Source organism: Taudactylus pleione, unplaced genomic scaffold (genome assembly GCF_031769625.1).
Source record: "Taudactylus pleione unplaced genomic scaffold, aTauple2 ptg000171l, whole genome shotgun sequence".
Taxonomy (NCBI): domain Eukaryota; kingdom Metazoa; phylum Chordata; class Amphibia; order Anura; family Myobatrachidae; genus Taudactylus; species Taudactylus pleione.
In genome coordinates, this window is record NW_028284573.1 from 378,072 (window position 1) to 404,156 (window position 26,085).

A 26,085-nucleotide genomic window follows, 5' to 3' on the forward strand; every position below is an offset into this window, starting at 1 on the left:
GGTGATTCCTCGCTTATGGGGAATTGCACACGTCAGTCCTTGTTTCCAGAGATGCACCTGAAGCCGCTGTAGTGAGAGCCCGAGAGCGTCCGCGTCCTCACTAGATCACCCAGGCCTTATCGTCTGACGCTGGGGATTGGCAGAAGACGCATATCTTCTGCCATGTGTCCAGCGTACCCAGCTGATTGATGCAGCGTAGGGGGTGGTAGGCGCTCCCCAAGCTGCCCTGGCCCAGACATAGTCCCTACAAAGGGTTTTGCGCATCTGGGTTGCTCTGCCTACCCTCCACGTGTATGAGACGCTCACGGTCCACTATCATTGTGCTTCTATAGCTGTTGGTCTCAGGAGGGTTTGGGTCAAAATGGAGGTGGCTAAAACGGAGTTTCCTATATCTGAACAGCTCGCTTAGCTTATGGATGAGGCATGGCGTAACCCGGAAAAACGGTTTTATGTGAATAAAAGAGTAATTGTTGTATCCTTTCCCAGCTTCTGTATGTAGTAAGCGGCATAAACCTCCTGTGGATGCTCTTGTGACGCATTTAATCAGAAATGCTACATTGCCTATTCCGTCAGCATCTTCTCTGAAGGATTCCGCAGATCGAAAAATGTAAACATGTCTTAAGGCAATATTTTCATCATCGGGGGCTGCTACTCCTCCAGCTATGGCTGGGGCCTGGGTAGCCAAAGTTGTTAAAGAATGGATGGGGCAATTGGAAGACTCTACCAGATGCTACCAGAGAACAGATGATGTATATCTCCCATATACGGGAAGCAGCTTCCTATCTAGGAGAAGCTGCAGTAGGTGCTGGAATTTTAGCTTCTAAGGCATCAGCAGCTTCAATAGTGGCACGCAGGGCCCTTTGCTTAAGATCCTGGAAAGCTGATACAGGATTAAAGAATGTGCTGGAAGTCTTACCTTTCTATGGAAAGGTACTTTTTGTAGCAGAGTTGGATTAGATAATAGCTGCTCTGGTGGCTTCAAAGTCAGTAGGTCTGCCATCTATGGCGACTATAAAGTCTAGGCAGGTTTCTTTTTGGTCTTTCCATCCTCAGGGACGAGCAAGGGAACAATCTTCCTCTAAGCCGACTAGTTGTCGCAAGACAACAAGGTGACAAACTAAGAGGTCTGACCCGGCAAGGTGTCCAACTTCTAAACTGGACGACAAACCCTCGGCCTGATGGGGCGGGCCTCCTCCTGGGGGATCCCAGGGTGGGAGGCCGACTTCTTCAGTTTGCGGATTATTGGCATCAAACAGATGCCTGAGTCCGAGAAGTGGTCTGTCAGGGGTATGCCCTCATTGTCAGGAGGCATCCTCCCCAGAAGTTTTTTTGCACAGATCCTCCATCCGATACAGTCCAAGGCCTTGGCCCTTCAGGAAGCCATTCACTCCCTGCTGCAGGCAGGGGTAATAGTCCCGGTTCTTGTGTCACAACAGGGAAGGGGTTATTATTCCAATCTATTCCTGGTTCAGAAACCGAATGGGGCTCATCGCCCTATACTAAATCTAAAAACACTCAACCGGTTTATCCATGTACCCAAATTTTGTATGGACACTCTCTGGTCAATTATTTTGGCAATGGAGCCGGGGGGATTATATGGTATCCGTGGACATTCAGGATCCATATCTGCATGTTCCTATTATACCATCCCACCAACAATTTTTACGGTTTGTTGTCCTTCAGTAACATTACCAATTTCAGGCTCTATCTTTTGGCCTACCTATTTACCAAAATAATGGCAGTTATGGTGGCCTATCTCAGGTGTCAGGGAGTCAGAATACTGCCATATGTGGACGACCTTCTGATCAGGGCCGGATTATAGGCAGGGTGACAGGGGCGGTCGTCCCTGGGCCCCCACATATAGGGGGCCCCCACACACTGTCCCCTGTCACATCCTCCCGATTAACAATTTTTCTTTTCTGTGATCGGAGCCGCTTGCCGCGTCCCGCGATTAAGCCCCGCCCCTCCTGGCAATGTGCAACAGTGGAGCTTGGCACAGAGATAGGAGCCATGTCACTGTGTCTTTAGCTCCTCCTCCTTGTGATGCGTGACCGCTTGCTGCCGGTGTCCAGTGCCCACATGGGGTGCAATGCCTGCAGGATGAACACTGCTCCCCTTCACCCAATGCCAGACCCAGCTGGGGAGAGACAGCTGAGCAGCAGCGGCCACAGCGGCGGTTGCTCAGCTGCTCCAGAGGTCACGTCCTGTGCGGAGAAGCAGGAGGTGGAGCTGGACGGTTCAGGCCTATGTGTAGCCGATCTCCATGTCCCAGAACCAGACCCGCCTAGAGCAGCGCAAACACTTCGTCCAGGACCCCGAGGAGGACAGCCGGAGAATACAGCGGAGTCACGGGAGAGATACAGGGAGCAGCAACAGCAGGAGGAGGAAAAAGGTGCATATATATGTATATCATAGGCCTATCTTTTACTGTGCACATACTGTCCTCCCTTCCTGTCACTATGTCTGCACTGTCTACCTTCCCTGTCCCCCTGTGTACATGCAGTCCTCCCCTCCCTGTCCCCCTGTGTATATATAGTCCTCCCCTCCCTGTCCCCCTGTGTATATATAGTCCTCCCCTCCCTGTCCCCCTGTGTATATAGAGTCCTCCCCTCCCTTTGTATATACAGTCATCCCTCTCTGTCCCCCCTGTGTATATACAGTCCTCCACATCCTGTTCCTATGTGTGTACTGTCCTTCCTTATATACATACATACAACATGTAGAGGGGCACTCACAATTCCACAAATGTACTGCCAAGGTGCCTTCCTTAGGATAATGCAGCAATACAGTGTCCGTATGTAACAGGCGGCACTCCACGGACTCGGTAAATAGAAGCAAATTACTTTACTGCCAAAGTTTCAAGACCATTAAGGCCTTGTCATCATGGCCTTAATGGTCTTGAAACGTTGGCAATAAAGTAATTTGTTTCTATTTACCAAGTCCGTGGAGTGCCGCCTGTTCCTGTTACATACGGACACTGTGTGTGTATATATATATATATATATATATATATATATATATATATATATATATATATATATATACATATATATATATATTATATATATGGGGCCCCCACGCGTTTTGGTGCCCAGGGGCCCCCACATACCTTAATCCGGCCCTGCTTCTGATATTGGTGCAGACTCCGGTTGTTTTACAAAGCCATCTTCAACTGATCATGGCCTGCCTACAAATGCACAGTTGGATTATCAATTGGAAGAAATCATCACTTTCTCCAACATGGTACATCTGGAAGTTCTTTTGGATTCTCTGACACAAACAGTGTTTCTGCCAGAGGACAAGATTGTGCCCCTATCATTGTGAATATGCAAGCTGCTATGCAAGCAAAGGGTATCCATTCTGTTAGCAATGCTGGTCCTGGGATCAATGGTATCCACCTTCCACATGGTGGGGTATGCTCAGTTCCATTCCAGGCCTCTGCAAAAAGTGATTCTCTCCAAGTGGAACGGACAGTATCATCTAATAAGATCCCAGAGGATCATTCTCACTCCAGAGGATCGTTACTCCCTCCTGTGGTGGCTGAGAAAGAATCATCTGAACAAAGGGCACTCATTCTGGATTCCAAATTGGGTGCTCCTCACGACAGATGCCAGTCTTCGCTGATGGGGGGCAGTAACAGGTCATCACACCGTTCAGGGAAGATTGACAAATCAGGAAAGTCACCTGCCAATAAACATTCTGGAACTGCAAGCAGTATACAAAGCACTTATCATGGCAGTGGACCTGCTCCAGGGCAAGCCGGTCCAGATCCAGTCCGACAACGCGACTACAGTGGCCTACCTTAATCGTCAAGAAGGCACGAGAAGTTACGCAGCCATGAAAGAAGTGACAAAGGTTCTGATTTGGGCAGAACGTCATCTTCCGTCCATCTCGACAATATTCATAACGGGAGTACTCAATTGGGAAGCAGACTTCTTAAGTCGTCAAGGCATACATGCTGCAGAGTGGTCTCTCCAACCAGGAGTGTTTCAGCTCCTGGTAAACAAATGGGGTCTACTAGAAATAGATCTCATGGCATCACGTCACAACTACAAGGTCCCCAGGTATGGGTCCAGGTCCAGAGACCCATCAGCAGCCTTCGTGGACGCGCTGGCAGTAAGATGGCACTTCAAGCTGGTGTATCTCTTTCCTCCAATTTTCCTCATCCCAAGAGTTCTCAGGAAATTCAAGCAGCAAACCGGAACAGTAATACTGGTTATCTCTGGCTTGGCCCAGACGTCATTGGTTCACCGACATACAGAATCTATCAATAGACAGTCCGTATCCTTTTCCTCTATGGCAGGATCTGCTAAAGCAGGGTCCCAGCCGGCATCCGGACTTGTCTGGCTTTGACAGCGTGGCTCTTGAATCTTCCATCCTAAGAGCGAAAGGTTTTTCCAGTTCTGTAATTCAAACGATGCTTAGGGCACGAAAGCCTGCCTCTGCCCGCATCTATTACAGAGTTTGGTATTCTTTTGGTCAATGGTGCTTTCTGCTCAGGAGTGTCCCCCACCCTTGGGGAACTGCTTTAGGACATCCCCATGGTATCCCTGTGGATCCCTATGGACCCTGAAGAAGAAAATTAGAGTTATGGTAGACTTACCTAGATAACTTCTTTTCTTCAAGGTCCATAGGGTCCACAGGGCACCCACCCTGACTCATCTAGCAGTATGGGTAATTTTTTCTTTCGGTCACGGACTCCCTCATCTTGTTAAAGTGTGTTTCTGGTGTACAATTGCTCTTCCTTCTCCTCTTTCCTTCTCCTGCCTTGAGGTAAAACTGAAAGCATGTGGCTAGGGTCGGGGTATATATGGAGGAGGACCCGAGGCATCCTGGGAGCTGAAGCTTTAACTGCTTGGCGCCTTGATCTCTCCACCCACATTATCCCCATGGTATCTCTGTGGATCCCTATGGACCATGAAGAAAAGGAGTTATATAGGTAAGTCTACTATAACTCTAATTTTCAACAGCAATCGTAAAAGCAATGAACTTTTCAGCTTTTTTGTTTTTACAACCTAAACGCTAAGCTGGAAAACAGCATTGCGGCAGGCACTTAAGTCAGGATCCTGTAGTCGGACTTAACAGCGCGGTCAGTTGAGTAGGCCCAGGAACTCCTTACCACAGCTATCCAACATTGCGCTGAATTGAATCACCCCTATGGACCTTAAAAAGTGTTCTTATTAGTAACAATCCTGTCATTTATCTTGTACAGTCTATAAACTGACAGCTACTGTAGCATTGGTTTGGTTGCTATGGGAAACGTCTGCTCTTGTCCACTTTAGCAGGTTTGAGAAGTCTCCCCATTAGAGCGCAGAAGGTATTCACTCCGTTCGGACCACACCGTTTGTCTGACAGAGCTGAGGACGTATTTCCCAGCTGTTTGTATGGTAATCGCACCATTCATGTATTATAAATGGGCATCAAGGAAAATTTATTTTTAAAATCGGTCTTGCTGAGAAATAAGGTTCCTCCTATATAATAAATGTGGATTTTCGTAAATATAAAATGTTCAAAATGTAACACAACTAACCTTTAACCGATCAACGCATATCAATTTGATATGACCCAGTGCGTACCTAGCCTTTAGGCAGGGGAGGGTGGCTGGGCAAACGGAGGCGTTCCTGCAGGAACGTCTACCGTTTGTGGGCGGCCCTAATGACATCACTTGTGATGCCAGTCGGTGGACTTCCTGCGCAATGAGAGCGGCCAGGAGGCTGCAACTTAAAAAACAAGCGCCCGCCCTGATTCCGAGCGAGCGCTCACTTTTTGTGAGCGGCTCTGAATCAGGCCCACAGGGCCTGATTCAGGCCCGGATGCTACGCTGCGCTTGCAGTGTGCGATTTTCCGCAAACTGCACATGCGTAGGAGTCTCAATGCGCGCGAACCAGTCATTGCGATGGGAAAGTGCTCGCCCGTAGCCCGCATTTGGGCCGCTATTTTGAGTGACAGTGCCGTTTGTGGGTTGTAACAGGGGAAGGTGCTTGACAAAGGGGGTGTGGATGTGCGAACGCAGGCGTGCCCGACCGTAAGAACAGCGTTTAATGGGTGTGCATGATTTGCAAAGTAGCGTCATTACACACCTGACTAGGTTGTATTTTAGCCTGAACTGCTCGCAATGTTGTGGTGGGAAAAGGCTACCACAAGCGCCACGAGCGGCTCCGATGGCTCTCCATGTTCCCGATTAATCCTACAACTGCCTGAGATGACGTATGTTGCGAGTTGCAAAGGGGCGTCTTTATACAGGTGTGAGCGCATAGTGCGGCCGCTCGCTATCACTTAGTAGGCGGCTTTACGTGACACAGTGAGCGGACGCAAATAGTGTCCGGGTCTGAATCAGGCCCACAGCTCCTTCTTGGTTCTCATCCTATCTGATCGCTCTTTCACTGTTTGTTTTTCTGATTCTCCTCGTATACCTCTATCAGTTGGAGACCGCAAGGCTCAGGGGCCTATTCATCAAGTTCTGACCCCGATAATTAACATTCTAACTCGCCGCTGCTACCGGAGCAATTCATCATTGCTCTGGTGCGGTGACAGCTGATGCGATATCAGCTGCCCCCGTGAGCGGCTTCACTACTCCTTTTTGGAGCTGTGACGGGAAGTACGCATGCACGACCTACAGGTCACACATGCGCACAAGAGCCCCGACATCCGGCGGAAGCAGCCGGATAGGGGTGGAGGGATCTAAAAGGGAAGGAGCATGTTGCGATGCCGGAGCATTCGCCATCTGAAGATGACGAATGTTGTGATACTAGTGTATGGGGACAGCGGGCCATTCTGGGAGAGAAAGGTAAGCAGGAGATATCTGTGATACTAGTGTATGGGGACAGCGGCCATTCCGGGAGAGGAAGGTAAGCAGGAGATATCTGTGACACTAGTGTATGGGGACAGCGCCCATTCCGGGAGAGACAGGTAAGCAGGAGATATCTGTGATACTAGTGTATGAGGACAGCGGGCCATTCTGGGAGAGAAAGGTAAGCAGGAGATATCTGTGATACTAGTGTATGGGGACAGCGGGCCATTCCGGGAGAGGAAGGTAAGCAGGAGATATCTGTGATACTAGTGTATGGGGACAGCGGGACATTCTGGGAGAGGAAGGTAAGCAGGAGATATCTGTGATACTAGTGTATGGGGACAGCGGCCATTCCGGGAGAGGAAGGTAAGCAGGAGATATCTGTGATACTAGTGTATGGGGACAGAGGGCCATTCCGGGAGAGAAAGGTAAGCAGGAGATATCTGTGATACTAGTGTATGGGGACAGCGGGCCATTCCGGGAGAGGAAGGTAAGCAGGAGATATCTGTGATACTAGTGTATGGGGACAGAGGGCCATTCCGGGAGAGACAGGTAAGCAGGAGATATCTGTGATACTAGTGTATGGGGACAGCGGGACATTCTGAGAGAGGAAGGTAAGCAGGAGATATCTGTGATACCAGTGTATGGGGACAGCGGGCCATTCCGCGAGAGGAAGGAAAGTAGGAGATATCTGTGATACTAGTGTATGGGGACAGCGGACCATTCCGCGAGAGGAAGGTAAGTAGGAGATATCTGTGATATCTCCTGCTCTACCCTCTTGATGAATGGCCAGATATGTAACTTAATTTTTACAATTGCAGGTGAAAATGTGCATTTTTAACTGCTTTTGTGAAAATTAAGTGATTATGAATAGGCCCCATAGTTTTAGGTCCTCTGCTCTTCTTAATCTATACCACCTCTCTTGGCAAACGAATCCGCTCTTTTTGATTTCAGTATCATCTGTACAGGACGATACTCAAATCTACCTATCCTCCCCAGATTTGTCACCATCTGTCCACCGGCCAATAAGTTACCAACCTGGTCTCTCTATGACTGTTGATAACTCGACAATCCACCCCGCCCCACAAGCTCGCTGCCTAGGTGTCATCCTTGACTCTGAACTGTCCTTTGTTCCCCACATTCAAGCTGTCTCAAAATCATGTTACATACATCTAAAAAACATATCCAAAATTCGACTATATCTCACACAAGACACTGCAAACACTCTAATCCATGCACTCATTATTTCCCGCCTTGACTATTGCAATAGTCTCCTTATTGGTCTTCCCAAAAACAGGCTCTCGCCATTACAATCTATTATGAATGCAGCTGAGAGGCTGATCTTCCTTGCCAATTGTTCATCGTCTGCTACTCTGCTCTGTCAGCTCCTCCATTGGTTGCCGGTTTTCTATCGTATTCAATACAAAATACTTTAACTTACACATAAAGCTATTAACCAAACCAGACCAACATACATCTCTTCACTCATCTCAAAATATCTCCCAACCCGACCTCTCCGCTCAGTACAAGATCTGCGTCTCTCATCCCCACGCATTACTTGCTCCCATTCACGGTTACAGGACTTTTTTAGGGCTGCACCCACTCTATGGAATGCCTTACCACACACAATAAGACTTTCCTCTAGCCTCCAATCCTTCAAGCGTTCCCAGAGTCGAGCTGTTCAGCAAGGACAGGTAAATCACACTGATTTAAAAAACCACGACAGAGCTTAGGATTGCCATCAAATTTGCTTGGCATGGGTAGATGTAGATGAGGGAATACCCTGGTCCCTGTATTAACAGGCACAGGAGGAGGTGAAGTTGCTGATGCCCCAGGGGTGATTAACGAGGTTTGCAGATTATCTTGGCGTTTAGACATCTCCTGTAGGAACTGGGCCATTTGATGTTGCATAGCTTCCAGGTTTTCTAAACGACCAGCAATACAGCGAAATAAATCCACTCCAGACTCCTGTTCCGTGGCTGGATCCATGGGGCCAGTGCAAACTGTGAGGTTCTGAATTTGTTGTGGACCCAGGGTGGTGATAGGAGCAGACACAGAAGCAGACTTAATTGAAAAAGTGGGGTTTTTAATAGGTGACTTAAAAGATATGGGAATGGCAAATGAAAAGCCCAGGAATAGCACTAAAGTGCACTTGATAACTGTAGTGCGGGTTAATGGGAAATGTCCTGATAGTGACAAGCAGGAACAGTCCAGTATACAAGTATGGTGAGCTGAAACAGAATGCAGGTATGATAAGCTGTAACTGAATGCAGGAATGATGAGCTGTAACGAATGCAGGTATGGTGAGCTGTAACAAATGCAGGCTGAGGTAATTCAGTCCTGCAACAGCAGGTTCAGGTACTCAGGTAGGTAAAAGGTATGTGGAGGGTGCAGGGTAAATCCAGCAGGTTGGAGCAGGCAAGGTTCAGGCTAGGAGCATATACAAGCAGGCAGGCAGGTAAGGCACAGGTACTCTCTCTCAGCCGCAGCTGAGAAAGACGTTGCACTGGCAAAAGAAGGAAGGCTCTGGACCTTCCTAAATACTCAGTGCTGCGCTGTGACTGGCTGGAATTTGCACATGACCTACCAGGATTGGACAGCCGTAATCACATGGCCGCAGGCAAGATGGTGGCGCCCATGCCAACGGAACGGAAACACTGCCAGACCTCACCAGGCCTAGTGACAATGTGCCCGCACAGAACCACACGCAGCCAATGCCCCTCGCCAAATACCAGCACCGCTGCCAGAGACCCCCCGCCATAACGACCTCAATAATTCCTGGTAATTCCCGGTGACTACCATGCCGAGAAACACTGGCCGTGACACACATATGTCTATAGTATGGATTCTGCAACTTTTTTAGACGTACAGGTCAAAGTGGTTGATGGCTGGATTGCTACTGAAGTCTTTTGTAAAGATGTAGATGGTAATACTTTCCTGATATCTAATAGCCATCAACCTCCAGCACTAAAGAGAGGCCTACCACTCTCTCAGATGAGGAGAGTGGCAAGGATAATGAGCGATAGCTCAAAAATTTCTGCTAAGCTGGATGATTTAATTTTGAAATTTTTGGCTAGATGATATGATTGACACATTGCAGGAACAGGAACAAGTCTTATCCATACCCAGGTCTAAACTGTTGCAGCCTAGAGACAGGGATCAGAGTAAAATTATCCCCTGGTCTAGTAGCTATACGGTGGCTAGTCCTGTAATTAGGCACTTTGGCCTATTGTGTCGTCAGACCCGGAGCTACCTGTGTTTAAGAACGTGAGACCGGTAGCTGCCTTTTGCAGAGGCCGTAACTTCAGAGATCGGCTTATGATCACCGACATTACGGGGAGAGGAGTACCTCGTCCACCGAATGTATATGTGAAGCCACCAGGTTGTTATGCCTGTTACAGTTGTACCACTTGTAGATCTTTGGTGTCATCTAAATCTTTTAAGCATCCACATCTAGACAGGAGTTTTGACAGTCGCCATGTTCTGATGTGCACCACTGCCTTTGTGGTTTATATTATCTGGTGTCACTGAGGCCTGTACTACGTAGGCCAGACTAGGCGGGAATTCCGCGATAGGATGGCGCTACATAGATCGGCCATTAAGCTGGCAGCCTCAGGTAGGGAGATCGATCAGCCAGTGGCTAAACATTTTAAAATTAAAGGACACTCTCTTTCTGCCCTTAAGTATCTGTTATTTGATCATGTCCCTGAATCGCCTAGAGGCCGTGATGGGGTTAAAGCCCTTCTCATTATGGAAGCAGGCTGGATCTTTAGGTTAGATACAACGTGGCCGAGAGGTCTTAATGAAAAGATTAATTACACCAGTCTGATGTAGTCATAGTCTCATCTAATATTGATGTGCATAATACTGCTAATAATGTCATATGTACCTATGGTTTTGTGTTATTTATGTAGCTATGAGGCCTATTCATCATAACTAAAGTAAAGATGGAGGTAATTAGGTTTAGATGGAGTTCTACCTAATTACCGGAGGAATTCATCATTACTCCTCTCCATCAGTATCTATTCCGAAAAGCTGTCATTTTTGCGATGGCAGCTTTTCGGGAAATAGACACTTTTCCCTGCCTACACTACCTTACTGCAGCTGTAATCAGTGCTGCACATACGCTGTTATATTCATAATACCAGCACATGCGCAGCACTACCTACAGCTGCTGTAATTTTGTGTGCGTGTGTCCCCTCTGCATACCTCCCCCTGTACCGACTTACCTGCCCACTGCAGCACCTCCGGCGACTGTTCGGACAATGTGTTCTCCCAGCAGACCACAGTACAGTTTAGTGTAAAAAAAAATAAAACATTTTTTTCTAAACTTTTTTGTGTTCTGCTGGGAGAACACATTGTCCGAACAGCCGCCGGAGCCAGGGGATGGACCAGAGCGCCGGAGGGAGACGCCGGGGGACCTCACCAGCTGGAAGCAGGTAAGTGTCACCTGCTGTACGCCACCTCACAGTGACAGATAGTAACTCCATCAAATTCCGAAAATAGATAATTTTCGGAATTTGATGAATACCATAATTTCCATATCCCCATACTAATGTACTAATGTATGGGGAGTGTGGAAATTAACGCAGGAGGACTTAGCAAGGAGATATCAGTGATATCTCCTGTGCTAAGTGTGTTCATGAATACCAAAATAACGTTATTTAAGGAAAATGTCCTTAAAAACTGTATTTTTGTGTTGGTGAATAGGCTCCTATGTATGATTTATGCTGCAGTCTGTTCATTAGATGTGATATTTGCTGCATTGTTTATATTTTGTATGTAATGTGCAGTAACAGCGCTGCTTGAACACGCCTGCTGAGTGGGTAGGGAGGCGTGCTCAGGAATCCGTTCCGTGTGAGCCGCAAGCTTGCTAGTTGCTATGCAACACAGGCGGGCGGGACCTGGAAGTGTGGCTCTGCAAGGCGTCCTCTCACTCGCGGCTGGACGTGGATGGCGGCAGCGGTAAGCACCTGTGGGGGTATTTATGGTGGGTAAGTGTGTCCTGATGAAGGGGCTGATACCCTGAAATGTTACATTGACCATGATTTAATACACTTGGGTTTTTGTCGCTAAAACATTGTGTCCCATGAGTGCTGATTTTTTTCTTGGATTATCTATGATGTTTTCATTTTTGGCACCGGGACCAGTTGTATTGTGGATTTAGGAGTATATTATATATAATTATTTTTTTAACTTTACTGTTTTCTCCTCTTCAGACGGGAGGTTGGGGTCCGCTGCGGCCAGGTAGGTGGGGGACAGAGAGTTGAGAGGAGGGGGGGGTTTGGGGGAGACACAGAATTACCGCAGCTGTAGGCAGTGCTGCACATTCGCCACTTTTGTGAACGTAACGGCAAATGCCCAGCACTGATTACAGCTGCGGTAAGGTAGAGCAGGCAGGGATCATTTATATTTTCTGGAAAGCTGTCATCGAAAAAATGACAGCTTTTCCGAATAGATAGTTATAGGGAGGAGGAATGATGGATTCCTCCAGTAATTAGGTAGAACTCCATGCCAGTTCTATTACCTCCATGATTTTTTTTGATTTTTTTTTAGTTATAATAAATAGGCCCCGAAGTGTAATAAATGGGCCCAAAAAGTACCCTTAAAAGAAAAGGGGATAGTACTCACTACTAGAGCGAGCCTTATAATCTAGCTAATCTTTGTCACAATGACAATGTGTACTGCTACGCCACAGTCTCCTCCTGGCTGAGCATGTAAGATGTGGCAGTCATTGTAAAGGCAGCGCCATCGTTATGCAGAGTTGTTAGGGTAGCAGGCTACTATGGTATATGCCTTTTGCTTTTAGGGTGGATCCTGTGACTGTACATAGGGGGTCATTCAGACCCACTCGCGAGCGGCAGTACGCTCGCAAGTGTGTCGATGTTCCCCACTGCGCATGCGCATGACGGAGGGAGCTCCGTTGTGCGCATGCGCGAGACCCGGCGAGCGACGGGCTTCCCATCTCTCCGGGTCTCGCACCAAAGGGGGCGTGCTGTCGATGTTGATTGACAGTACGCCCCCTTTGGTGGGCGTGCCTGCCAGACGGAGGCGTTCCCATGGGAACGCCTACCGTCTGAAGCCGGCCCCACTGACATCACTAGTGATGTCAGTGGGAGTGATTTTGGCTCTGATAGAGCCAAAATCACTTCAGGGCTTGTGGCTGGGAAACCCGACCGCAGGGTTTCCTTCGCAAATCCAATGGTCGTGATGGTCAAGACCATCGCGACCATCTTGTTGGACGCTCGTATATGCTGTGGGTGGCTATACGAGCGTCCAGGAGGACGCTCCATTTTAATGGAGGAGGGCCCTGATTCAGAGCGAGCGCTCTGGTCAGAGCGTCCGGCTCTGAATCAGGCCCATAGTCCAAAACCATGAAATTATGGTGAGCAACAAGGGAAGAGAAGGGTATGGCGCTCCTACAGATCAAGTGAAATTAGTATGCATGAACCCACATCCAGAAATACCTCCCACGGGAACAAACTACACTAATTAGAACTGGTTTAGTGAAGGGAGTCTCAGCTGCAGAGACGGGATGTTGAAGTATGAAGTATTACTTGAGACATCATATTGGGCGGACAGAAGGTGGCGCTGTAACGATAGTGTATTCTCTTATACACTGTTCTTGTTAATCCTCCATGTTATTCTGTGCAGATTATATGTGCTGGTCACAGTAATTGCTTATCCCGCAATCTTTCCTGCATGTTTGATACTTCAACAAAAGACCCAGCAGATCGGCAGGTTGTTCAGTACTGTGTGTGCACCGCACTGCGATTACACGTGCAGATACGAATCCATCGCAGAGTTAGTGACAGACCGCGAGAGTTTGGGGGATTTGACGGGGGAGTAGTTGGAGTAACGCAGCCGTGTCTGTCCGTGTGAACGCCGTTGCATGGGCGCGCATAAATTAGCCACTGCCATTGCATACACAGCCTGAGTACTCACTGCGTGCGACGAGACTTGCAGTTTATGCGACGGGTCAGACCTGCTGTAATTGTGCGTGATTGGCCGATGTGCTTTGATGGTACTGATGTATACGCAGGACTGCAAAGGTATTACGGATATGAGAAAGCAGCAGTGGGCGTGTCTATGCTGGGTGAGCGATGGCGGCCATTAGCATATTTTCGCACCTTCATTGCGTGCGATTACTCAGCTGCAATCGCAAATGCGATCCATACTGAATCTGGCCCATAAGCTGAAACAGGGAGCAGCGGGGTCTCTCAGCGGTATGAGCCCACTATGGCCAAGTAGTGACAGAGGACGTCATGGGCAGTGCCCCCCACCACCTCGGCTTCCACCACAGCCGGTCCCAAGTATAGCCAGCACCAGGGGCGTAACTAGACCTAGGGGGGCCCCACAGCAAAATTTTCATGGGTTCCCCCTAGGTCCCTGTACCCCTTCCCCATTCCGCCCTCCCCCCTTGCACCCTCCTCAACTTACCTGCTCCGTGGTTGCACTGCTCAGGGCAGGCACACCTCTCCCGGTCGGCTCCATCTCTCCTCACTGACTGATGTTGGTCACGCCTCCTCCCAGTATCGGTCAATGAGGAGAGCCAACCGGGGGGACGCTACCATGGAGGGGGGTGGCCACAACCACGGAGCAGGTAAGTTGAGGGGTGTGTGAAGGGGAGGCCGCAGACCGAGGCCTGGCACTGTAGGTGCAGGGGGAGGGCAAGGCCCTGGGTCGGTCCGGGCCCCATAGCAGCCGCACTCCCTGCACCTACGGTAGTTCCGCCGCTGCTCAGCACCGCTGCTGTCACAATGAGGCAGGTGGGGTTGTAGCTTGGGTCCCCGCCACTGTTGCAACTGTTATTCCTGTCACTGCGGTAGGTTAAAACTTTCCTGTCTGCATAACTGTTCTGCCGGCTCCCACCTCTGCCTAGGTGTAATGTGTTGTTGCCACCCAACCCCCATATTGCCTATACTTGGTCATAAGCCTTTTGGTATGTTTTTGTATTTTCAGTTTGTGGGGGAGATGCACTAAAGCCTCGGAGAGAGATAAAGTACCAACCAATCAGCTCCTAACTTTCATGTTACAGGCTGTGTTTGAAAAATGACAGTTATGAGCAATTGGTTGGCACTTCCTCTTTCTTCACTTTATCTCTCTCACGCTTAGTACATCTACCCCTATGTGTGATATCTGAGGCTTGAGGGTGATCCGAGCCCCCAGTATGTGGGAGAAGCCACGATGACGCAAATCACGAAAGTTCCCGACTTCTACAGCCAAGCCGGCAGACTGCGGCTAAAAGTGTAGCATTTGAATGAGACAACTCAAAAATAACAGAAACAAGGACCCTTGCCAAGGCCGTTTCTTCTGTTACTGCCTAGATCAAGGAAGCATGTTGCAAATTTTCATAATTGTTCTCAGTGGTTTACAGGGCAATCTGCAACTATTATTCCCACTGCTGTGTGACACCAGCCCAATACTGCATCCAGCTGCTCTCTACACTTCCTGCATGATTGGCTTCATCACATGTCCATAGCGAATGTGTTATACCCCTTTTACACAACAGCTAAAACCCGGGTTATTGCAGGGTTAACCCGGGCAGCTCCATGGTGTAAAAGGGGAGAGAGTTGGATCGCCGGATCGAGTGACCCGGCAATCCAACCCAGGTAACTAGCAGGGTTTAACACGGGAGTAGCCCGTGAAACCCTGCTGTGAGAACAGCGCACTCCGGGTCACGATGACCTGGAGTGCGCTGCTAGCCGGCCGATTGGTCCGGCTTCAGTGGCGCTTGGAGATGACGTCATCTCCAAGTGACCACTTTCACTCCGCAAAAGCCGGGTCTATGCAGACCCGACTGCGGTGTGAGCGGCGCTGACTCGCCGGCAAAATTCCGGGTCTGATCCGGATAGGAACTTTGGGCCTGATTCAGAGCCGGATGCTATTTGCGCTCGCTCGTTCAGAAAAAGGGGCCGGTTATTTAAATAGAGCGCTCGCTCTTTGCTCGTTCAGACATAGAGGCATCAACAAACCGCAAACGAAACATGAGCTCGCTATTTTTTCTAAAACGCCCCCTGGCCGCTCGCATCCTACGTCATCTCCGCTATTTATTAGATTAATCGAGTACATCGAAAGGCGTATGAACTGCTCGCAGTGCTTGTGGTTGGATTTTCCTACCGCAATCATGCGAGCAGTTCAGGCTAAAAGACAACCAAGTGACGTGGTCGATGACACTGCTTTGTTAATTATGCACACCCTTAAAACGCCCGTTTTGACCGTTTGGCACGCCTGCGTTCGGATCTCCACTCCCCGTTTTCAAGCACCTTCCCCTGTTACCACCCACAAACACCTCATCCTGTCACTCAAATTAGCAGGCATTCGCTATTTTGTGAGCAAACAATTTCCGACCGCAATGACTGGTTCGCGCATGCGTTTTACGACCCATACGCATGCACAGTTGTGCGAACATCGCTCGGAGAGAACGAGCGGCTCTGAATCAGGCCCTCTGTTCCAACTCCGGGTCAGACCCGGAATTTAGGTGGAAAAGGGGTATTAGAGTGCACATTCCCAGCTCTTCCCGATTGCATGCAATTTGCAATCGATTGTGTATAAAAATCTTTCCCATTTTCAATCGATTGCAAATTGCACGATTGCTGCAATCAATCTCTGATGTATGGGGGCCTTTAAATGACCCCATCCGCCAGGTACAACATTCTCTGCTCCTGGGCTTCACACTTCATTTATAATTTCAGTCGTCCTCGTTGGAACACACTTCTCATCAATCCATTAGTTCAACACATGTGACTGCAATGGTAAGTAAAGGCCCCCATACATCAGCAATCTGAAAACCACAATTGATCAATTAGAAGATGTATTGCCCGATTTTAGGATTTCCCAATCTAGAAAATCTGCGCCCATACACTACAGATCTTTTTCAGCGATTTGCAGATCGATTGCTGCAAACACAGATCTGCCAATCTTGACAGGCTCCATCATGTTACTAGTAACGGTCTGCTGCTCATCTCCATACACTAGCAATCTACAGCCCCAATCCATCTGTGATATCCAACATGTTGGACAATCTGATTTACCAATTCCAATCACTTTTTGGTTGCGATCTGTGAAGCCTCATACATTGCAGATTTTTTTACAGAATCGTCTGCAAATTGCAGAATTGCCACAATCGATTGCTGATGTATGGGGGCCTTTATGTGGGAAGTCCAGGAGCAGAGCATTGTGTACCTGGTGGAATGAGTTGTTTTGCAGGGTCTGCATACCGGTGATGTGCGGTGAGGTGAGGCAGAGCCTTTCCTGTCATACTCCACATTTTTTACTGTAGAGTTTATGGGAATAATTTAAAGAAAATATTATAAATATTGTTCTGATGGTTTTTGTGGTCAAAACTGTGGAGTAAACAGTGAATGGCAGGTGAGGCACTGCCTCCACTGTCTACCTTTTCCGCACATCCCTGATCAACACTTACCAAATGTCCAGCACTATCTACTGCTGCACCTGTGTATAATGCCCACATGTACCCTAAGGTTCATATACAGTCAGGTGCATAAATATTGGGATATTGACAGAATTTTCATATTTTGGCCTCTATTCACCACCACAATGGCTTTGAAATGAAACAAACAAGATGTGCTTTAACTGCAGAATTTCAGATTTAATTTGAGGGTAATTACATCCAAATCAGGTGAACGGTGTAGGAATTACAACGGTTTCTATATGTGCCAAAAGTAATGGGACTATCAACTCAAAAGATATTTCATGGACAGGTGTGGGCTATTCCCTCGTTATTTCATTATCAATTAAGCAGGTAACAAGGTCTGGAGTAGATTCTAGGTGTGACATTTGCATTTGGAATCAGTTGCTGTCAACTCTCAATATGAGATCCAAAGAGCTGTCACTATCAGTGAAGCAAGCCATCATTAGGCTGAAAAATCAAAACAAACCCATCAGAGAGATATTAAAAACATTAGGTGTGGCCAAATCAACTGTTTGGAACATTGTTAAAAAGAAAGAACGCACCGGAGAGCTCAGCAACACCAAAAGACCCGGAAGACCACGGAAAACAACTGTGGTGGATGACAGAAGAATTATTTCCCTGGTGAAGAAAAACCCCTTCACAACAGTTGACCAAATCAAGAACACTCTCCAGGAGGTAGGTGTATATGTGTCAAAGTCAACAATCAAGAGAAGACTTCACAAGAGTGAACATAGAGGGTTCACCACAAGATGTAAACCATTGGTGTGCCACAAAAACAGGAAGACCAGATTAGAGTTTGCCAAACAACATCTAAAAAAGCCATTACAGTTCTGGAACAACATCCTATGGACAGACGAGACAAAGATCAACTTGTACCAGAGTGATGGGAAGAGAAGAGTATGGAGAAGGAAAGAAACTGCTCATGATCCAAAACATACCACCTCATCAGTGAAGCATGGTGGTGGTAGTGTCATGGCGTGGGCATGTATGGCTGCCAATGGAACTGGTTCCCCTTGTATTTATTGATGATGTGACTGCTGACAAAAGCATCAGAATGAATTCTGAAGTGTTTTGGGCAATATTATATGCTCATATTCAGTCAAATGCTTCAGAACTCATTGGACGGCGCTTCACAGCGCAGATGGACAATGACCCGAAGCATACTGCAAAAGCAACCAAAGAGTTTTTTAAGGCTAAAAAGTGGAATGTTATGCAATGGCCAACTCAATCCCCTGACCTGAATCCGATTGAGCATGCATTTCACTTGATGAAGACAAAACTGAAGGGAAAATGCCCCAAGAACAAGCAGGAACTGAAGACATTTGCAGTAGAGGCCTGGCAGAGTATCACCAGGGATGAAACCCAGCGTCTGGTGATGTCTGTGCGTTCCAGACTTCAGGCTGTAATTGCCTGCAAAGGATTTGCAACAAAGTATTAAAAGGTGAAAGTTAGATTTAGGATTATTTAGTTTGTCCCATTACTTTTGGCCCCTTAAAAAGTGGGAGGCGCATATAGAAACCGTTGTAATTCCTACACCGTTCACCTGATTTGGATGTAATTACCCTCAAATCTGAAAGTCTGCAGTTAAATCACATCTTGTTTGTTTCATTTCAAAGCCATTGTGGTGGTGAATAGAGGCCAAAATCTGAAAATTCTGTCAATGTCCCAATATTTATGCACCTGACTGTATGTATCTGTACATCTGGCTCTGATACTAGCCAGTGCCTCCCCAGCCATATACCTCACCACACATCACTGCCAGTGCCTCCCCAGCCATTTACCTCACCACACATCACTGCCAGTACCTCCCCAGCCATTTACCTCACCACACATCACTGCCAGTGCCTCCCCAGCCATTTACCTCACCACACATCACTGCCAGTGCCTCCCCAGCCATTTTCCTCACCACACATCACTGCCAGTACCTCCCCAGCCATTTACCTCACCACACATCACTGCCAGTGCCTCCCCAGCCATTTACCTCACCACACATCACTGCCAGTGCCTCCCCAGCCATTTACCTCACCGCACATCACTGCTGCATACACAGATGGTTAAATTCACGCCAACCGTGCCTCAGGGGCATTTAATCAATAACCACATTTACGATGCAGTCTGGACGCGATATTAGCATCCCATGATTGCATTGCAGGATGCGATGATAGCGCAGGAATGTACGAAATAGCACCTGCAGGGATAGGGTCTGTGAAAGGAGCCTGTCCGTACGATGTGCTCGGAGTAAAGAGACAGTCTCTTCACTCCTGTGCCAGACTCTGGCCTTTGCGCGACAGCGTAACCCTCTCCCGGTAAATTTTCCGAAGTGTAGTCTATTGGCTACAGCAGCACAATGCCATCTCCAGGTGCCGTTAGCTGCGGGGACCAAATTAATTAGACAGCAGTGCATCCCCCATAGAAATCTATGGGGGCTGCGGCCGCTGTTGGAAATGGCGGAACCCTCCATAATATATCTGGGGGATACTAAATATTTGCGGGTATCCCCCTAAAACGGGTGTTTTTGGGGGAATATGTTGCAAATACAGTATATAATGATAGATAGGCACCTTAATGTGTAAGAAAGAGATGCCGTTCAGTGTTGAATTGTTTGGATACTACCTACAATGTATCTCCAGGTAAATGTAAGGTGGGAGGACTTCTTGCCGAAAACCTTGGATGCCACCTGATTGGGGAGCGGGATGCTAATTAGTAGGGGTGGTGGTCCAAAAGTGGGCATTCACTATTAAATGTTATTGCACTACATATAATGCAAATTTGCCTTTTTAACCAGTAGGTTTGTGTCTTCCTCAGGTCCGGCAGATCGCCTCCGAATACTATGACAACCTTCCTCAGCACCAGTCATGGGCCCGTGTCCTCTGGGATTTCATATTTGATGAAGAGATTGGTCCCTATTCAAGGATTAAAAGGAAATCCGAGCTTGCGAACGCGTGATCACAATCACTGATAGAATGGAAAATCATGATATAAAATGTTGTAATGTGTGACACTGTGCACAGTGTAATTATAAATTCCTATTGCTATGTGGTACATCTGTGATGTCTATTTTGGGGGTGTCCTAAGCTGGGGTACATGCTTACTATGTGTTTGACACATGCACTTCTACAGGGACGTAACGGGTTGGGTATAAAATGTCTACATTATAAATGTTGTTACTGTCGACCTCTTGACTACATCCCGTGGTACCGTTACTGAACTACCGGATGCAGGTGGTGTGATTCCGCACTTTATCTAATGGTCATAAGGTATAGTATATATTGTATAACCAAGTATACGCATTAAAGGAGTGAGAAGTCTGATCTATAGGTCCCTAAGCCAGGACGTCAGTTTTCTATACAAGTGACTGTACTGTCTGCTATAATTGTCAGTCAGCTAGTCATTTTTACCATCCGGCGTATTATGGGGCTAGTACAGCTACAGATATAGATCCATTTACGGCTGTGCCAGATTCTAAACTGGCTGCAATTACCATTCATTGCTGCTCCTCTTGGAGAAATCAGTGGAAGCAGTAACATCTACAGTCCCGTTATGCTCCCACTATGTCATTGTGTTCAATAATCTTGTTAATGACGCAGATTCTATGGGTCTTGGTGCAGTCATTTATCTTGCATTAATTGAACGTATCAGATGAAATTAGTTACACATATGTAAAAAGGACACACGAGCAATGAAAGCACTGTGCACCTTTTACTTGAGGAAAACTGTACTACTGTGAAACGCGTTGAAGGTCTACACGGCTGTCTGCTGTTCTACATCCATTACAGGGAACCAAAGAGCGAGCCAGGAAACTTGTGATCGTGTACTTTGGATTGTCCGTGATCTGGTACCATTAGATTTAAGACCCTCTCCTCCCCCCCTCACTAATAGGTACTAGGGTAATTGCCAAGACTAAAGTTGGATTAGAGCATATGGACGGCGCCAATGGGTGCCCTCAACTACATCCTAAAAAGAATACAAATGCAATAAACAGCACTCTTATGATGGAAGAAAACACAATCAGATGAAGTGAATTGTAAAAAAATTGCATTTATAATCTCTATTAAAATACATGTAAAATATTATACTGATTAAAACAAAATAGCATTATGCTAGTATATATGCACCTCTCTCTGGGTATTGGTAGTCCAATGGAGTTTAAGTGCAGTATATAGTGTCCCGTTCCTATGTGGCTACCTGGGAATTATCAAGAATATTTTGGAAGTGTAGTGGTATGGTCCACTGCAGAGTATAATACCAACTCACGATATTGAGGGTCCTTGTTAATTGGTGGTACAGTAATCGCGCTCTGATGGTGGGTCCCTTGGAGTAGTAAATTGCTGAAGCTTGTATATTCTCCCGTCTGGCCAAAGTCCACTTTGAAAACCAGGTTAAAGTCCCGGGAGTCTGGTTCAGGTCACAAAGGTTCACTGCACACTCCCATATAATCCAAGAGAGTTGAAGTGCCAAACAACAAACGCGTTTCGCTGGGTAACCACCAGCTTTATCAAAGGTGATTGCTTCTTACAGGAGACGGGTATTTATACCTTAGCTAATATGGCTGCTAATTAGTTCACCTGGATGTTATTATACTTCATCTGTATATAATCCTTAATATATAGTGACAAAACATTTAATATAGTATTAAGGCAGAATTGATACCTTCACAAATTAAAAACACAGTATTCCCAAAAATTAGAAACTCACTTACACTTTCTCTCCTAGTGAACAATCGTCAGTTCAGCCGATCATGTGATGTAAACACAAAGTCACATGATCGCTGCTTAGTAGGAAAGGTGTTCTCCGTATAACACGTGGTTAATAAGTTAACAATCAGATCTGATTAAGGTTTGCCCATTCTTGTGATGGTGTTTAAGCTCTAAATGTGTCCCATTCACGTGACAACACATATCTCTCTCATTATCTATATGGTTGGTGTAGTGCGCTATTTAGGAAAAATGGGGGGGAGGGGGGAGTATCTAAATGTTATAGGACTAATGCTTCAGCTATAGCCACTGGTGGGTTCCCCGTTACCAAAAGGAATTATACAATGGATTGTGTGTGTCTATTGGTTAGCGCAACACATTAAATAATTAGATGTATCGTGGTATATGGTTCAAAAATTTAATTAGTAAGATCTAGGGTGAGATACAATTATAAAAATGATAGAAAAGCAGTATTATAGATATATCTTGATATGTGGTGCTCTGGTAGATTATATATATATATATATATATATACACAAAACGTTACGGTCCGGCACTCCTCCTAATCAATTTTTGGGAAAATCTTTCTCTGGACTACCTACTGATAAGCTTTGCTCTTATACTGCTTTTATATTGCTCTTATGTTATCCTAATTGTTGATTTTACTCTATATATTATTGAACATACTATTTTATTATATTGCCATTATTTCTATTCCAACTATTATTGTCTTCTCCATATATATATTTATATATATTATATATCTACAAGAGCACCACATATCAAGATATATCTATACTACTTTTCTATAATTTTTTTTTTATTGTATCTCACAATCTTACCCTAGATCTTACTAATTACATTTTTGAACCATATACCACGATACATCTATTCATTTAATGTGTTGCGCTAAGCAATAGACACACACATAATCCATAACATATCTCTCAGTGATGTAATAATGTTTGTATAATTTAGACTGTTTTGCATGAGACGGGGATAGAAACCACGTTGAGTCCATGGGCTAATTATCCACCCTCGTCCTTCCAATACTTAATCTCAATCAATATAAATTGTTTATCATGTTTTTGTCCTATTCATACCAAACTCAGCTTAATTTAAAAATATTTATATATAAACCTAATATACCTTCAGATATTATACATATTTACATCTTATCTTGTTTTTTTTTCTATCTTTATTCCCTTATATTATTACCGTAAGAAAGAGAAAGATTAGGGACGGGAAGATTAGGGGGGAGGGGCGGCATCTACTTCATTGCACCATTAATGCCTTGAGAAAAAGAGGAAAGAAAACATTCTGAGAGATTATTGTTAAAGATTTATATTATCACATGGATAACACTGTTATTAAAAAATCTTGACATATAAAGTCTATATATACAGTAGTTACATATTTAGCATTGTTACTAAGAAGAAACTTTATCTTAGGAACACATCGTGTACATTTAATAAGATGATAGCGCTAGCCCCAATATTTACTGGGACCTTTTGTTTCATTTTATTCTATTTTAGAGAGGACAATTGCAAAAGAAATATGAAAAAAGAAAAAAAAGTGGGTAGATTCCATCTATAATCAGACATCCCTCTATAGGACCACATTCAGTTCTACAGATTCATATAAGCCATTCGGGTATATTGAATCTAATTTAAACATCCAAAATATTCTTTGGTGCAGACGCCTGAACCTGTCCCCTCCTCTCCTAGTCACCGGAATGTATTCTAATCCAACTAGTTTCAGACAACTCTAGTTTCCTTTATGGTATTCACTATAGTGTCTAGATACACTATGGGGCATATTCAATTGGGCGCAAGGTAATAAACCTTGCGCCCAATTTTGGAATACCGAGGGTATGCGCGCTCTCGATACCCGCGGCATCCAAGTTAAAAAAAAAAGTGGTTGCGGGGTTTTCAGCTCTGAAAACCCTGTGCCATGTACAAATAAAATAAAGTATTCTTCACTTACCTTTTCGGTGGCCTCCCTTCTATCTTCTCACTGGAGGGGGCTGCTGGGAGGCTCCAGTGGCTACTGGGAGATGTGGTGGGACCACACTGACACTGGGACACATACACTGGGGGTCACACACACATTACATACACACCGCTACAACTGGAGTCCAGGTCCCGATGTTGGATGAAGACACCATTTTGGAAGTAATTACTAAGCTAATTGGAAACTTCCAGTTGCTTAATTAGTCCTCGGGGGGTGCCAGAGCAAGTCTCGGTGATTTTACCTAAAATTAACGATTTTAGGAAAAATCACACTTGCTCTGGAGGTGCGAGAAAAAAAACCTCCCAGCGCATAAAAAAAAAGAAACAAAACGCACCTATTTGAAAAGAAAAAACCCGCAGGTGCAGGAAAAACCTAGTAGGTGCGGGTTTTTTGATATTCTCACACCCAATTGAATATGCCCGTGAGTTAGGTTCTTATTAAGGATATTCCTACGGTGTTCCATGAATCTAGTCTTTACCATGTGGGTGATTCTTCAAACATACCATTAGTTACACCCACAGGTAAGTAGATCAGTGGTTCCCAAACTGTGTGCCACGGCACCCTGGGGTTTCAGGACACGTGCAAGGGTGCCTGAGGTTGGTGGTCCAGCACCAAATCAAATTTCTTATGGTCAATGTAATGTAAATATGTGAACAAACAGAAGCACAAACCTGTCCACCTCCACATAACTGGCCCTACGGATGACGGGAGCACAATTTACTACATATTTTCAGAATTTCTCAATAACTTTTGGCTTATGGGTGCCGTGAAAACAATGCTGATGCTCTAGGGCGCAGTGGTTCAAAAATGTTTGGGTACCACTGAAATAGATGGTAAATTCTGTGTTGCAATTAATGCTCTCACATTGTCCTTCTTTTAGTCCCGGGATCATAGTTGATCTTATAACGTGTTGGCATGTAGTGCATCTAGTGCCTCCACAATTGTAGAAGCCATAAGTAGGTTTTAACCAGGGTAACTACCGTCCAAGATTTTGAGGGAGTTAATGGTTTTAAATAACTCGGTGCCAACATATTGTTGAAGACTTATTTTTATAAATAAAATCCGGTCTAGTTGGTATATGTTCCCATAAAATGTTGTCTTGTTTTAGAATATTATAATTATTAAGTACTATTTGTTTAATCTTAGAATGCTGACTATTAAATGTTGTTACAAATGCCAAATGATTTTCATCCTTTGTGTCCCTCTGAAATTTTCTTTTATTTAAAGACTATCTCTAGAGACTAATCTAGTTTCTTCCTTGGCTTTCTGAATCAAAGCATGGGGATATCCTCTAGAAAAGAAGGATTTCACCATGTCCTCAACTTGTGTCTCAAAGATCTCATTAGCTGTACAATTTCTCTGCAGACGGAGAAATTGACCCTTGGGTATGTAATAGGCATTTGTTCCAACCTCTTTAACGTAATTAGAGGTCTGGATATGTCCTTCTTTTGCCTCTAGGGTCATATCCAGGAAGTTCATCTGAGTGGGATGATCAGTGTGGGTGAAGGTCAAATTATAAGTGTTAGAATTAAGAGTGGAAACAAAAGAAAGTGCTGATTCAAGGTCCCCATCCCAAATAAATCATCTATATAACGGCCATAGAGGACCAGATGCCCACCAAACTCATCCCCTCACACATGGTGGCCCTCAAAGAGACCCATGTATAGGTTCTCGTAGCCCAGGCGCAAATCTGGTCCCCATGGCCATTCCTGTCACCTTTAAATAATGTGCGGCCATAAACAAAAAATAATTGTGACGAAGAATATAGGAAATAGAATCCAATAAAAATGTGATGTGTCGGTTAAATCACCATCTAACCTCAATCTCATCTCAACAACCATTATCTCATGTGGTATATTCGTGTATAAACTTTGGACATCCAAGTAAGAAATGCATGATTCTTTCCATTCTATATTTTGAATCAACTCAAGAAAGTGAGTAGTGTCTTTAATATTTGATTTTATTATAGAAACACATGGCTGTAAATGTACATCAACATGTGATAAATTAGAGGAAAGTGACCTATACCGGAAATAATAGGACGACCCGGGGGGGTGTAGTGAGGGATTTGTGTATTTTAGGGAGGTGGTAAGAGATTGGAATTGTGGGGTGCTCAGTGCAGGATCAAGGAGGTTCCTCAAAACAAGGAAGTC

At 45.7% G+C, this 26,085-nt stretch overlaps 1 protein-coding gene across 2 annotated transcripts in view; it reads left to right on the forward strand.

Moving 5' to 3' along the window:
• The window catches only part of DEGS2 (delta 4-desaturase, sphingolipid 2), a 38,739-nt gene extending 16,445 nt beyond the window's left edge, over positions 1-22,294 (forward strand). For both annotated transcript variants that reach the window (XM_088475404.1, XM_088475405.1), the window contains exon 3: positions 20,031-22,294. In XM_088475404.1, the coding sequence (XP_088331530.1) occupies positions 20,031-20,171 (141 nt within the window). In that variant the 3' untranslated portion in view covers positions 20,172-22,294. The remainder of the gene's footprint in view (positions 1-20,030) is intronic.
• Positions 22,295-26,085: the final 3,791 nt, after the last annotated feature.